General features: G+C 42.9%; 1 protein-coding gene across 1 annotated transcript in view; it reads right to left on the reverse strand.

Annotated features, from left to right (window-relative positions):
- Positions 1–2,068: 2,068 nt before the first annotated feature.
- Positions 2,069–15,000, reverse strand: part of LOC143039979 (uncharacterized) — a 57,106-nt gene continuing 44,174 nt past the window's right edge. Inside the window, exon 3 of the mRNA XM_076210485.1 lies at positions 2,069–8,834. Coding sequence (XP_076066600.1) covers positions 4,257–8,834 — 4,578 coding nt within the window. The 3' untranslated portion in view covers positions 2,069–4,256. The remainder of the gene's footprint in view (positions 8,835–15,000) is intronic.

Raw genomic sequence — 15,000 nt, forward strand, 5'->3', positions numbered from 1 at the left:
TGTGAACGAAACATAACGTAATGGATCTAACCGAAAGGGAAAGGAACGAAAACGATGAAACGAAAAAAAAAGTAAATAAATAAAATAAATAAGGCGTCAGTGACTAAGCAAACGACTCGTGGAATATTCATCAGCCACACAGGATGGGGGTGGGGAGGGGGGAGGAGGGGGGGGAAGGGAGGGAAAATTACGCATAAAATATAAATAGCCTCAACTATCTTAGACTCCCCCCACTAATCTGCATCCTGCCTGATGCTCAGATGCGGCCATATTTTAATCCCAAGTTTACACAGGAGCGATAAGGAAATTCTAATGTGTGGCTTTCTTCCACCCCCACCCCCCCCGACAATCTTCTCTGTACTTAGTGGCCTTCTCTAATTAGTTTAGTTTAAACCACTAAAGGTTGCCCGGTCAGTTAACACATCCAAAGCATAAGGTTAAGTCTCACTTAAAATGAAGTTATTATCAAATTCCAAGTTTACACAGAGGCGATAAGATCTTAATCTGTGTCTTTCTTCGCCCCTGACAGCCTCCTCTGTAACCATTGGGCTTCTCTAATTAGTTTAGTTTAAACTACTAAAGGTTGCCCAGTCGCTGAACACGTCCAAGGTTAAGCTTAAGATTATGTCTTTCATCACACTTGAACTGAAATCATTATCTTTCAGAGGAGAACTGAAATCATTATCTTTCAGAGGAGAGCCTCGACCTTTTAGGCTTGACTGAAGGGCGTTTGTTTTCCTGCAAGGAGGTTTCCGAAAACAAACATATCCTCTCTGAAACACGATCGTGTTCTCTGTTTGTTACTTTAACCTTTTCCCCAATGACTTTGGGTCTCCTTCAACTTTGAAAAAGAAAAAAAATATATATTTGTTTGGTGGCGGCAGACAAACTAAATACCAAAATCGTAATCGAGCTAAGTTTCTGAGAGAATTATCATTCCTCTCCCTACAGATATTTCCTTAAAACGAATCAAATCTAGCGTCCTCGAAAGGGTAAGAAATAAATCATTTTCATATACATATAAGAAATGACATTTCAAAAGTTTCTCATTTCCTAAAATAAATAAAATCTAGCGTCCTCGAAAGGGCAAGGAAACAATTATTTTAATGTACATATAAATACATACATATACCAAAGGCTTTTTCCCCCTACACGGGGGATAGCCAAAAAGAAAAAGGCATAGAAACCACTCCCACCCATTCCATTTCCTATATATTCCACTCCCCTCCACCCTCCTCCCTCCCTCTTATCTTAGCACCTCCTAATGTACATATAGAAAATAAAAATTCAAGTCTTTCATTTTCTAAAATAAGCAAATTGTGACATTTTGTCAATGGAGTGGTAAAAGTCGCCCTCTTATTGGTTATTTCTAGTCTCTCTAAAGACGAGAAGACGAAAAAAGGAGAGAAATTTTTGTTCGTCATTTTGTAGATAATGAATAAAGATCGAGGGTGTCTATCGCCGGAGGCCGCTGAAGACCGAAGACCGAGCTTCTTGCGAACCAGGGACCTGCGCAGCCGGTGGGGCGTCTGATAAAAATATATATTAAATAAACAATACACTAAGAACGTGAGGGGTTTCCCTTGGTTGAATGAAATCGTCTACCGAACAAGACGCGGGTCTGCCTTCGGTGCCGTCACGACGCTTCCAGTTTCGCGATCGTCACGTGACTACGCAGGCCCTAGACCAGTGGTGGGCAACCTTTTTAGGTGTGTGTGCCAAAATCAGCCAAATCTTTGACAAAAAAAATTCTCGCGTGCCAAAGGAGTAATAATTATTGGCCATACGAGTATGGGCCCCTTCACATTACCTCCTAGGACTCCAGTCCGCCGCGAATGCAGTTACCAATGGTTATACAAAAGAAGTTTGATTTATTAGTTATTTGTCTTAAGGTGAGCTCTGGGTTTCGTAGGTTTTGCACGCGTGCCAATGGTTGCCCTCCCCTGCTCGAGAACCCTTCCCCGGTGACTGCCATTTACCGAACACGTAGGATAAAGAAGAAGTCTTCGGCCTTCGCGAATCACAGTCCACAGTAACAAAAAAGACAACACAAGGAAAATAAATATACTTCTAGGTTTCAGAAATTGTAGTTACCACTAATGATTTAATGATCTGAGTACATTCAAAAATATATATCTCAAGCATAATAATGGGCACATGAGTCATAAAATAATGTAAAGAAATAATGACTTAAAGCAAACATTGGTAAACTGTACTTTGAACATAAAACGAGTCCTGTAAAGGTAATCAAGAACAAATGCAGAAATAAAGTTACAGAGAAAAAAACAGAGTAAGAGAGAGAGAGAGAGAGAGAGAGAGAGAGAGAGAAAGAGAGAGAGAGAGAAAAGTCCTGTATAACTCATATATGTGTATATGAAGCTATCGTAGGGAATAACACTTTATAAAACTCAAATGTGGAAACATTCTATTTTCAAAAATATCTATATTCAACACCATATAGTTTTAAGTTAGCTCTAGTCAAACGACACTAATCATCTAATGAATATAAGTGTTGTATGCCGCACTTCTACTCTCGTCAGGAATCAATTAATGTATCAACACAAAAACAGACATTAAAATCACGGTTTGCACGTAAAAAAGGTTCACAGAATCAGTCTTCAGAATCACTACAGCTGTTCTTCACACACACTTAACCTCTAAGTGATTTCATGGTTCTTCCGTGTACCACTTTCGTCACAGCTCTTTTTGGCAATACAGTTTAGTGCAGCAAATCTTAGATATATTAAATCTCCTCAGAATACGAAATAAATCTATTTCTCCTCGTTTTCACCCAAACTAAAAAATAAAGGCAGTCGTCAGACACTACGTATCAGGAGCTGAAGTTGTGACTAATACATTTTGAGCTTCTGAATCCTACTCGGTCAGTACGTGAGGACAAACACGGCGACATCACTCACCCGCACACAGCCTGTGGCGCTTCCACATTCATCACTACAACGTCCTACATGTTATTCGTTTGATCTATTTCTGTTAGTGACATACTTCGGATGATCTTTGATATCTAGTGTTAGAATCTCATTCTTTCAATTCATTTCTATATCTGGAGACGTGTTGTGGATATTTCTGTCGGGATTGGCGCAGTAATTCAGATGATGGACTGACAACGATATTCCATTGTCATCCTTTTAAGGAGCAAGCCAAAGGGCCACTCACAGGCCGTCTGGGGTCGAAAGAGGGCGTAAAGATTTGCCTCGATTAGCCCCATATAATAGAGTCTATGATGAGCTAAAATTAAATTAGGGGAGAATATGGACAACTCCCCCTAAGGGTGGACCCAGATAGAACAAAATACGTTCTCATGGCGTGCAACACCTACACATACCTGAGATCTCAAGGTGTAGGCCTTATGGTCTCTTGCAGTCTCCTTTATTCTTATGGTCTTATGTTTATGTTCATTTCCCCCCGGATTTTACTGATTAACCTTACCTATCGGCAAGTTACCACATCCCTGTTTTTTTTCAGACAACTTTGTTTCTAAATATCCAGTCTATCCTTCCCAATTTGACATCCACAGTTCTTCTGATGGGGCTGGGTCCTACAAAGACCCATTCAAAGCCTTGGTTACTGATAGATGTAGGACATTCCTGTAGCTATTATTCCAATATCCTATTAACAAAAAGCTGCTTCGTAAAATCTAAAAAAAAAAAAAAAAAAACTTGTAATTGGGTAGGATAACATTCAACAACAGCTAAAACAATACCTAGTACGATATTTTGAACGAAAGGTTTCGACCATGTCGAAGTACTAAAGTTTGTATATTTATTCTGTATTTTTTCTATCATATGTTAAAGCCAGCTTAGACATACTGTGGGTTCCATAGTTAACAGAAATAAACAATACACTGGAGAGAGAGAGAATGTTCCAGGCGCCCACATGGAGAGCCCGCAGGAGACACCCCAGGCCTGGCTCGACGTGTTTGTGCCTAATTTGCAGCACCCCGGCACCCTGCACAGTGGGTCTGGTGATGTTGGGAGACAGTGGAGACTGGTGCCAGCACGTGACTGAGCAACGTACTCCTTGGCGTATGTCCCCAATTGATGATTGAATACACTGGAGTAAAAAAAATTCGAGACACGTTCACAGTAAATTTTTCCTCTTAGGATATCTAGTCTCTAGATTTCCTTTCTAAGTTACCAGCTTTTAGGCTTATAGTTCTTTCTTTTTGATATGTAATGAATTCGCAGCACCAAAAGGAAACGCTGAAAATTTCTGTCCTGATATCAGAAAATTTAATTTTACTCCTGAAGATCAATGTCTTTCAATGCTTTGCACTGCTGCTCCTCTGTCGCGGACACATCCATATCGTTCTGTCGGCGTTTCTGCCCCATTGCCATTCTCATCCTGTCTCTGACAGTTTTCCGATTGAAAGTGTAGACATACCAATTCCAGGAGCTTCCGGCCATGAAGAGCCACCAAGTCAAAATTTGAAGTTCGGGATGCTTTTCAGCCGAACCCAAAAATGTAACCATACAGAGAGGAAGAGCTGATAGTAAGTAAAGTAGCATCAAGGTCATCAGTACTGAAGAACATTCTACATCCTCTTTTAAACGTTTCTTCTCGCTCCTTGCCACACCTTCAGCATCCGTGCATTTCTTCTTGAAACTTATGAACATGTAAATACTGTAGAATGTCATGACTACCATGCCTACACCGACTAACGTAAAGAAGGCTACTTCTGAAAAGAAAAGGCCGGGAGGGACGGAGTCCCTCGAGCTCCTAACAGACAGCGTGAGTTTCGAAACGGGCTCGAAGTAGCCGGCAGCAATGAATCCGTCTTCCCGGAAGAACAAAAGGGAAGCCAGAATGAGAGACACAATCCATGCCACCAGGACCATGACGACCACCAGAGCCATGTTTAGAGGTCTGGCTTTCACGCTCTTGTACCTCTCAAAGCCCAACGAAAACAGAGTCAAGAGGGACACGAAGGATGAAGCACCGATGACGAGACTGCAGAACATTGGGTATCCGTAACGTGCGAGTTGGGGTTCTGGAAGTCCAGTGGCATGGTGCAGACTCAGGTTGCGGAAGCTGCCGTAAACCCCATTGCCCTCAAGGTCGCGTAGCGTCAAGGTTCCCGACATCAAGGAGATTTGGTCATAGACCCAAAGAGTCCCAGGGAAGAGACCCTTGAGCAAGTCAGCCAGGGCGAGCGAGCGTAGTATGACGTAAGAACGCCGATATTCGCCTCCATTAAACATTCGAAATCTTTGCATGATGAAGATGACGAAGAAATTTCCACCTATTGTGACCACTGTGATGATAACACTGAGGACAAGGAAGAAAATGTGAACAGCACGACATCCCGTAGTCAAATAGTGCCACTCTGAGGACATGGTACCAAGGACGACTGCATTGAAAGAGCCACAGAAGGGCCAGAACTTGTTGATGGTGCCGCGCCTCTGAACAAAAGCTGTTTCACATCTCTCGATGAAATTTTGTTTAAAATCTGAGTAACATGGACCTAAGGACTGTTCATCGAAAGCCCCCGTCAAATAAGTAATGCCCTCCTTCTCAATAACCATTGTCTTACCATTGACAACGTCTAAAATGCAGTCTTCATTTTCAGAAACGATAGCATTGCTCACAAAATCTAGCATTGTTTTAGAAGAGGAAACATATTCTGGGTTAGATATCAAAGTCGCGACATCCTCCCCGTATGCATACACGAGGCCATTCAGTAGATTATTCATATACACGTGATAGACCTTCACTTTGGTGAGGGAATGAACATTTTTTATTGGGTTACCAGAGCCGGTAGACAGTGACTGGTCATTTATGAATCCATCATTAACGACTGAGGTGTCAAGAAGAGTTTGCATTTTTGGGAGATCGTATGCGCTAATTGAACTTGAATTTTCACTCTCCATTCCATCATTCTTTTCATCCATAAGGACAAAATATTGCGTTGGCGATATTTTCCGCTTAACAAAAAATTGTACGTCATCTATGTGAATGATAAGGCAAGACCATATTTTGAAGGCCACTTCTAACGTAACAGATCTCGGTAGGAGTAAGCACTCGTTTTCAGCATCTACACTGGGTATGATGTAATTATTCTCTTCCAGCATCCAGCCTTCAGTCAGATTTTGCAAATTTGCCACACTTTGGTTAATATTGCTTCCCAATAACCTTGGCTGAATGTGGAGAACTTTATAATCATATTCTTTTGATGTTACAGCAACTGTTGCTTCCGAGCAAAGTTCCCAGCTCAAAGATCTATTCGAGAGGACGAATTGGTAGATAATCTGCAATTTTGCCTCATCCTCAAAATTGATGTGACATTTGTGGATAAACATCACGTACTCTAGGGGATTTTGTTTGTCTTGGCAAAGCGTTGCATTAACTGTAGAAACGCAGTCAAATGCTGTTGGGTTATCAACCATATCTATGTATTTTTCAGAATCTTCGCGGGATGCTTGAAGTACAAATATTGTAGTTGTTGAATAATTAATCCTAGTTCGCTTTGCATGAAAAATGAATTCTAGAGTCTCTGCATCCCTGACTATCCTACGAGCAATCAAGTATGAGAGCAGGGAAAGATCAACTGAGCCCTTGACTTTCTTCGAGACAACTAGTACCCAGGGCGTGTTTCGAAAGGATAAATCTTCAAACCATTCGGAAATTCCAATCAAATCTTCAGTTTCCGTCTGGTTTCTGCCTTCCATCAAGCAGTTTCTCCACTCGTTCTCTTCCACTGATACAGCATAATGGGGATACTTTGTATAGGCAACGTCCTGATCTAGCGAGCGATGTAAGCATCTTAAACGATCCGTTTCTCCAGACAGAAGCAGATTAACACTCATATATATCAACGTGCTGCTCAGTAAGGATGGACTCGCCCATACTGCAATGACAGGGAAGCCCGGAAGATTTGTCGTTGCAAAAGTATGTATCTTATTGTCAACGAATGTCGCTCCTCCAAATTCTTTTGCTAACTGGAAACAGACTTCATCTGATGGAGTCAACGGAAGGTGGTACATGAAAATTGTCCTCAGATAACCACCATCAATGGTCACTGCTGTGGAGTTACACAAGATCTTTCTGCAGGCATCACTAAGGCTTGAATTATAGAACGAAAGGAGAGCCAGAGTCACTCCCACATCGCGCCCTGTGTCTTGTGCACCGTTGCCTTGGTCACACCAAGCAGTGCGGTCCGTTGACACGCTTAATGCAAAGTTCTGTTCAGGGGCAGGTATTGATATTAAGTTGGACCCCTGGGCATCTGACTGGTCTGCATTTCCTATGACTTTATCATCGGAAAGAATCTGAGTGTTGTTTATAGGATATGTGTAGATATACGTGTGTCTCTGGCCCTCTAGCAGCCGCGAGAAAGAGAGCAGTCTCACGTTCTTATGGCAAACGAGGTCTTCGAATCGGAGCTCCAAGTCTCCAGACTCCCAAGCAGCACTCACCAAATACTTTAAGGTGAGATCTAGCTCGAATTTTCTTTTCTTTGTTCTCCCGATCTCCTCGGGGTTGAGGCAAGAATAGAAACCAGAGTTATAGATGGGACGACGCATATACAAAAACATGGCCTGGAGGAGTTCCTCTCCTATATAATCCCCTGATCGACACGTGTCTTTGCGAATGAAAACAGAAAATTCTATCAAAGTTGTGGTGAAACTTGCAAACGAGCACGGATCCTCGAAAGGAAAAGTGGAGGAAGTGTGATATGCAACACTCTCTACTTCATTGTGCACCACGTCACCATCTGCTGTGTCTATTGTAGTGGACATGTTTTTCTCGTAAACTAACTCACTAATAGCATCGTGGCATTCCTTTTCGTGTTCCACGAGCTGGCGCTGCTTGACGTAAAATATCACTAAATGTTTTACAGGGGAAGCGACTACATTAGGATCAGCAATGAGTGCCAAGCAAGATGGAGGAATATTAGCCTCCGATATTGCTATCACAGCCTGCAATTCGTGGCACATTGATGTTACACATTTCGGTGGCATAATCAGCAATACAATATGGTCAACGAAACCAATGGACTTAGCAAGCAAATCTCCTTGGCTGTAGCCTTCAAGTGAATTGTAACACTGGATGTTGAAGTTCTGCATGACCGAGCCAAACCAAAAGTAACTCTTTCCATTGTTCTTCCTGGAAATGGGTGACTCGCCGAAGCAAATCACAGCCTTACAGGCACTCGACAATGAGATCTCCTTGAGTTCAGCGAGTTTAAGGAACTGGAGACCCAATTCACTCGTACACTTCACCGACGGAGTTCGAGGTTTCTCCACCGAAGTAACCCCCGCGTCCTTCCCTTGAACAGTACTACTCCCGCCACCAGTGCTCCCTTCACTAGTATCATCATGAGAAACTTTTGACGAACTCCCCACGGCCTGGGTTTGAGCACCTGAAGCCTCTACAGAACCTGGTGCGAACGACTGCCGAACTTCACCTAAAATGGAATTGTCACCTTCACTTTCTGGCACACTTTGTTCTACGTTTTCAGTTTCGGATGACCTCGGTACACGCGACAAAAGATACTTGGTACTGGGGATAGATCCAGGATACCCTTCAGCTTCTGGGGAAGGGTTGGGGTGCTGGAACAGAGTAGCGTGGTGGGTATAACCGCGAAGTTCTCCGGAGGGACCCAAGTGTGGTGGGTGCAGAGGAGAGACCTGCAGAGGAGAGACCCACAGAGACGTGGCGCTATTTCCGTTGACTTCCTGAGAGGATCGTTGTGGCGGCTGGACTTGGTCGATGGGCGTTCCTTCCGCTTCTTTTCGTGAAAGGTGGAAGGGAAGTGACTCCCATCCACTTCCTGATTGTCCCGTGCTGACCATGGCTCTGACTTCGGTCACCTCCTGCAAGGAAACAGAGTGGATTAATATTTGAACAAACAAATGCATAGTCATGGGGCGACACAACCTTTTAACGATTCCGATACGATTCCCGATACTGCTCTAAACCGATTCCGATAAATGACTGATAAATATACTTTGTTTATAAAGTAATTGTTTCCCAAACCAACTGCATGGCCTGACAGTAACCATGAGTCATAATCATTGCAGGTATCGGAATCGGTCTCGTATCGAAATCGCCAATTGAGAGCAGTATCGGGACTCGTATCAGAATTGTTAGAATATTTGGTATCATCCTATCACTACAAATAATCTATGCGAGTCCAACATGGAATTATTGACACAAATCAACTCCTAAAAATAGTGAGTTCACACTGAGAGACGCTAAACTACGGTTGAGGTCATGACCTTTCCCAGAGCAAAAGGCAATCACCGGTATTAATGATGATCAGACAGGAGCCTTCTACAACATAATCCCATAGAAAAGCAAACTAAGGACAGACCTTTTTCGCCATAAAGAGGAATTTAGAAATGAAGGTAGAAAGAGGTGGTGATAGGGGAAAGAGATACGAGTATATGTATGTAGTGTATTTCGACATCGATAAGCCTAAGCGCAAACTGAGAAGGAGGCGATACAGGGAAGCATCACAGAACAAAGGTAGACTTTCTGTTGCTGAATTGAAGTACAGCTTGAACTTCTCTCTCTCTCTCTCTTGAAATGTTTCTACAGTAGATGTACTGCCTCAGCATTTCAAGTGAGAGAGAAGTTCAGCAACAGGAAATCTTCCTTTCCTCTGTGCTGCGTCGACTGTGTCGCCAGCGTCTTAGTTTGCACTTAGGCTAATCAGCGTTTCTGTCCTTGGGGACATTATCTTGTCGACGCGGTGGGTAAAGGACAGATTTAAAAGGGGCATGAGGAGTAGAAAAAAGTGATAATAAAACTAAAAATGGACAAATTCTATTTTCTGAATGAACAGTCTCCAACCCTAAAAGAGTACTGCGTGACTCTAGAGTATAGGGGTGTCTCTAAAGACCAATACTTTATTTGGGGATACAAAGGTAGGGACAAGTAGTGAGAAAGGGAGAGAGAAGCAAAAAGACAAAAGACAAACAGATAGAGGATAGACAGGCTGACTGATACGTGTGCACATTCTGTTGCATTTGTTGTCTGTAGGGATATTGGATCAGTGATTCAAAACCTGGGGTCCATGGGGGACCCCCTAGGTAACCGTGACAAGAATTTAGAAGAGCCATGTTCTGCTGCAACAAATTATACATTTATATATAATGTAAGGAAAATTAATATGAAAAAAATACATCACTCTGTCCTAGGAGAAATCTACTATAATAAATAGCTTCTGTCTGTCTGTTTGTTTGTTTGTTCACAAACTCCTCCTAGAGTTTTGGAGATAGACCCCTATAACTATATATATTCTGATACCCTATCACTCCAGGTACTTGGATAACTATATTTCATTTCCAATTTTTTTTTTTTTTTTTTGGCTAGGGTTAAGGGCTAAAGGGGTATGGTGGGGTAACACGCCACTACTGTAGTGTCCCCTTAACACAATTGGCATTTTGTGACAAAAATTACTATGATTAAACAAACCATTGTATGTCTTCATCAATATTATTCATATTTGTGAAATTAATGTTGCCACAAACTATGATAGCCTTTGTAAGGAGAAAACATGTAAATGTAAAATGATTATATAATTTTACCAGATGTTTGAATATTGGTTATTTTTATTTTACTTTTTCGCGGACGGTAATATATACGAGTTCAAAGATAATGAAATGTTAGTTCAATTCTCCTCTTACGGCCGAATTTGTTTTATTTCCAAAGGGCGTCTCCCTCCTCAAATTTATTTTTTTCTTACTTTCTTAGCATTTTATTTGCGTTACCTTTTCCATTGAGTTATATTGATACGTGTAACTTTTCTTCACAAATTCTATCAAAATTAAAACGATCATCATTTGCCCGCAGCAACGCGCGGGTAATTTGGCTAGTATAAGATAATTATAATTTCCAACTTTGTAATAAAGCAAAGGATTTCTCTTGACCAATATTTTATTAATTCATTCATTCGTTTATTCATTTATTTATCTATCTATCCATTTTTCTTCTTCTTCTTCTTCTTTTTCTTCGGTGGGATTTGGGAGAAAAATGAAAGGAAGTTATGAATGCTGAGAATTCATGAAGGAATGGAATTAAGAAGATCGAGAACCACTGTATTACATTCATCTCGATTGCCCTCTATCATATCGAACAGCATTTATTGTTTTATTCTGGCTGCCTTGCGGCTATTGTGTTCATCTCCGGAGCAACCCATCAGTAATAAACTAACTTGTACCAATGAATGTAGTACAGTCGGTGCGCAATTGGACAATCAAAGAAAACTAAACTTATGGAGAGGGGTGACCATAGAATTTAGACGGATCGACTGATTTCACAAGGTTGTTGTGCAGTTGAATGTACAGCAATTGTGCAGCCTGAAGGTAAAGAAAGATAATAGGAAAAAATGGACGACAAGAAGCGAGGATAAAAAGATAAGAAGTTCCTTGGAAAGAAGTAAAAAGGTAGGTAAAAGAGACTGAAAAAATAAATGAAAATGGAAGTGTTATTTAATAAAGAAAAAAATATTGTAGATCGAAACTGAACAGAAATATACAAGCAAATAATCGCAGTTCAACCGTGTGCATGGGAAACAAAAGAAAACGAGATAGTTTGATTAGAAAAAAAAATGAGAACCGCGCTTACATAATATCTCTCAGGATGCGTTTGACTCAGCGTTAGAATACAGAAGATCCATCTGTAAATACAGTGCGACCCAAAATTGAGGAGACCTAATTCTTAATAACTGCCTCATTGTTGCAAATAAATGTATGGAATTTTGAGACAACACAGAGGAGATATTGGAGGTCAATTTGCTTTAATCTCTCTTAATCAACACGTATACATTATGTATAAAAATCACTCGTACATCTTTTAAAAGGCATAAACACGCAACCCCAAGACTTTTGGGCCACCCTGTACTACGTTTGCGTGCGTTTGTGCACAAAAAAAATTCTGAATTTATGTATACTTGTGCGTATATTTCTGAATTTATGCGCATAGTGCACGAACGTGCTGTTCCTCTATCCACCCCACCTCCCCTGAGGATGTCATGGAAGAGTGCGTGAGGATGCGTGTGTAGGTTGAGTGCTTGTTACAAGAAAATGACACCCCGACGACGGCCCTTGGCTGTCCGGGCGTGGGGCAGGAATGGTGATAATAATGATGGATCCGGCTGCAGCAAAGCGCCTCTTGGTGTAGGCTCGTCACAACTACTTCACAAGAGATCCTAAAGGTAATCTTTGTTCGCTGCGAATATTTATCACACAACGATGATCGTTGATGGTTCAACGATGATCGTCGAACGATTATCTCTAGAGCACTAGTCCTTTGTGTTTAGTTTTGTTTCAAGCGACTGCCGCTAGTCGCTAAAAACAAGGAATTAGTGCTCTAGATAATCGTTCGACGATCATCGTTGAGCCATGAACGATCATCGTTGAGCGATAATTGCATCGAGCAAAACGTACCTTAAAAGAACACTATTTATTTCGTTAACATAAAGAAGCTGTGATTTTAGAATGATGATAATTATTTTAGCGATGGTGAGGGCGATGATGTTGAGGCGGAGATGAGGAATATGGTGAAGAAGAAAACGATAAATTGGAAGAGAAAGAGTTAATAAAGAAAAAAGATAAAAGAACAAAAGGTAAAAAGGTCGAGAAGAGGGTGTAGAGACGTACGAGGAAGATCAAGTGAGAGATTGGGAGAAAGTGAAGGAGGGGGAGGAGGAGGAGGAGGAGGAGGAGGGGAGGGGGAGGAGGAGGACGAAGAGGGGGAGGAGGAAGAGGAGGAGAGGAGGAGAGGAGGAGAAGGAGGAGAAGGAAGAGGAGGAGGAGGAAGAGGAGGAGGGGGAGGAGGAGTAGGAGGGGAGGAGTAGTAGGAGGGGAGGAGGAGGAAGAGGAAGAGGAGGAAGAGGAGGAGTAAGAGGAAGAGGAAGAAGAGGAGGAGTAAGAGGAAGAGGAGGAGGAGGAGGAAGAGGAGGAGTAGGAGGAAGAGGAAGAGGAGGAAGAGGAGGAGTAGGAGGAAGAGGAAGAGGAGGAAGAGGAGGAGTAGGAGGAAGAGGAGGAAGAGGAGGATAAGGAGGAAGAGGAGGAGGAGGAGGAGGAGGAGGTGGCAGATTAAGCGGGGGAGGCTGAGGAGACGGAGTTGGATATGGAGGAAGAGAAGCTTCGGACAGAAAAGGATGCGGATGATGAAGATGAGGAGGATAAGTGAGGTAGTAAGTGGAAAGAAATTGGGACCTGTAAAAAAAAAACTAACCAAAGGAAAAGGAAGAAAAGTATTGGAGGAGGAGGAAGAGGAGGAGGAGGAGGAGAGAGGAGAAGAAAGGAGGAAAATTAAGAGAGAGAGAGAGAGAGAGAGAGAGAGAGAGAGAGAGAGAGAGAGAGAGAGAGAGAGAGAGAGAGAGAGAGAGAGAGAGAGAGAGAGAGAGAGAGAGAGAGAGAGAGAGAGAGAGAGAGAGAGAGAGAGAGAGAGAGAGAGAGAGAGAGAGAGAGAGAGAGAGAGAGAGAGAGAGAGAGAGAGAAAGAGAGAAAGAGAGAAAGAGAGAAAGAGAAAGAGAAAGAGAAAGAGAAAGAGAAAGAGAGAGAGAGAGAGAGAGAGAGGGAGAAGGAAATGACTCTATGACCACAGAATCTCCTCTGTAGTGGATCCCTCTGCTGCGGTCGCGTCCTTACACTCACTCTCCTCTGCAGAACACACCTTCCCCCCTCCCACTATCCCCCCCTCCTCCTTCCCTCCTCCCCCCACAATCCCCCGATACTCCCAGTCTCCGTGGTCAGTCTTCTCCTTCCCTCTCTTACCTCCTTCCCTTCCCCCTTCCCCCTCCTTTCACCTCTTCTCCTTCCTTCACTTTCCTTTCCTCTCTTCTTATGTTCCTTTCCTTCCTCCCTTCCTTCCCCTCCTCGCCTCTTCTTTACCTTCTCCATACACCCCATCCCCTTCCCTTTCCTTCTCCTTCCCATACCTTCCCTTCCTATTCCACTTCCCTCTACATCCCCGCCTTCCTTTCTCCCGTCCTTCTCTTCCCCTTCAGCCCCCTCCTCCTCCTCCTCCCCCTCCCTTCCCGGTTGACCAAGCCTCCCTCCACCAGCAGATCCAGCCTCTCTCTCCATCTTTTTCTCCACCATTCTTTGCTTGCTTTCGCCCTCGCCTTTACCTCTTACCCTTCCCCTGGCCTTCCCTAATCCTAACATCCTCACTTCCTTGCCCTTACTAAATTCCCTTCACTTTAATTTCCATTTTATATCGATTTAATATCCATTCAATATCGATTTTTTTTTCTATCTTCCTCCTTTCTTTCCCCACTTTAATGGTTTCTATGATGTATTATTTTCTGAGTATTTTGTTATACTTTGTAACCAGTCCATCTAATTCGCTGTTTCAATTATGTTTCTTCCCAATACAATTTATTTTCCTTTCTTTTCCTCACATCCCCAAACCCCTTCTCTGCCAAGTGGTCGTTTCCCTTTTTATTCGTACTGCCGCCAGGCGATTTAAATCACATTCCACGACCTCCTCCCCCTCCCACACACAAACCCCTTCCATCCCTGGTGGCACCTTTCCTTTCATCCTGTCTGTTGCCAGGTGATTTCATTCACCCCCCCCATGGGTTACCTCATCGATTGTTGTTGTTGTTCTGGACTAAAGTCTACAGAGGAGGAAGGGGGTGGGTAATCCTCTCGACCTGATGACATCATGATGACGTCACTTGTTTTGACGAAGGCCAAGCGAGTTTATTCAGCTGTGAAGTGACCCGCCCCGGCCAAGATATTGCGCGAGACGCAGCCAAGGACGTGTGCGCGCGCATCCTCACTCTGGGCCTCAGCGGTCGTCTCGGAACGGGATCCCGGTCGCCCCATACTCCATTCACGTCCTGGTCCATCCCTCCCTCAGGGGTACCCGCACCAAGGGGGGGGGGCTGCCCTCAGCTGAATAGAATTGCCTGGAGGCAGTCAAAACGTCAAAACAAAAACGGTGGTGTGCAGCGAAAGGATTTGTTGAGATTAAATTCAACCCTTTGGCTGCTGAACAAAATCGCTTGACAACAGACAG

Source organism: Oratosquilla oratoria, chromosome 27 (genome assembly GCF_046742065.1).
Source record: "Oratosquilla oratoria isolate Oo_2021 chromosome 27, ASM4674206v1, whole genome shotgun sequence".
Taxonomy (NCBI): Eukaryota; Metazoa; Arthropoda; class Malacostraca; order Stomatopoda; family Squillidae; genus Oratosquilla; species Oratosquilla oratoria.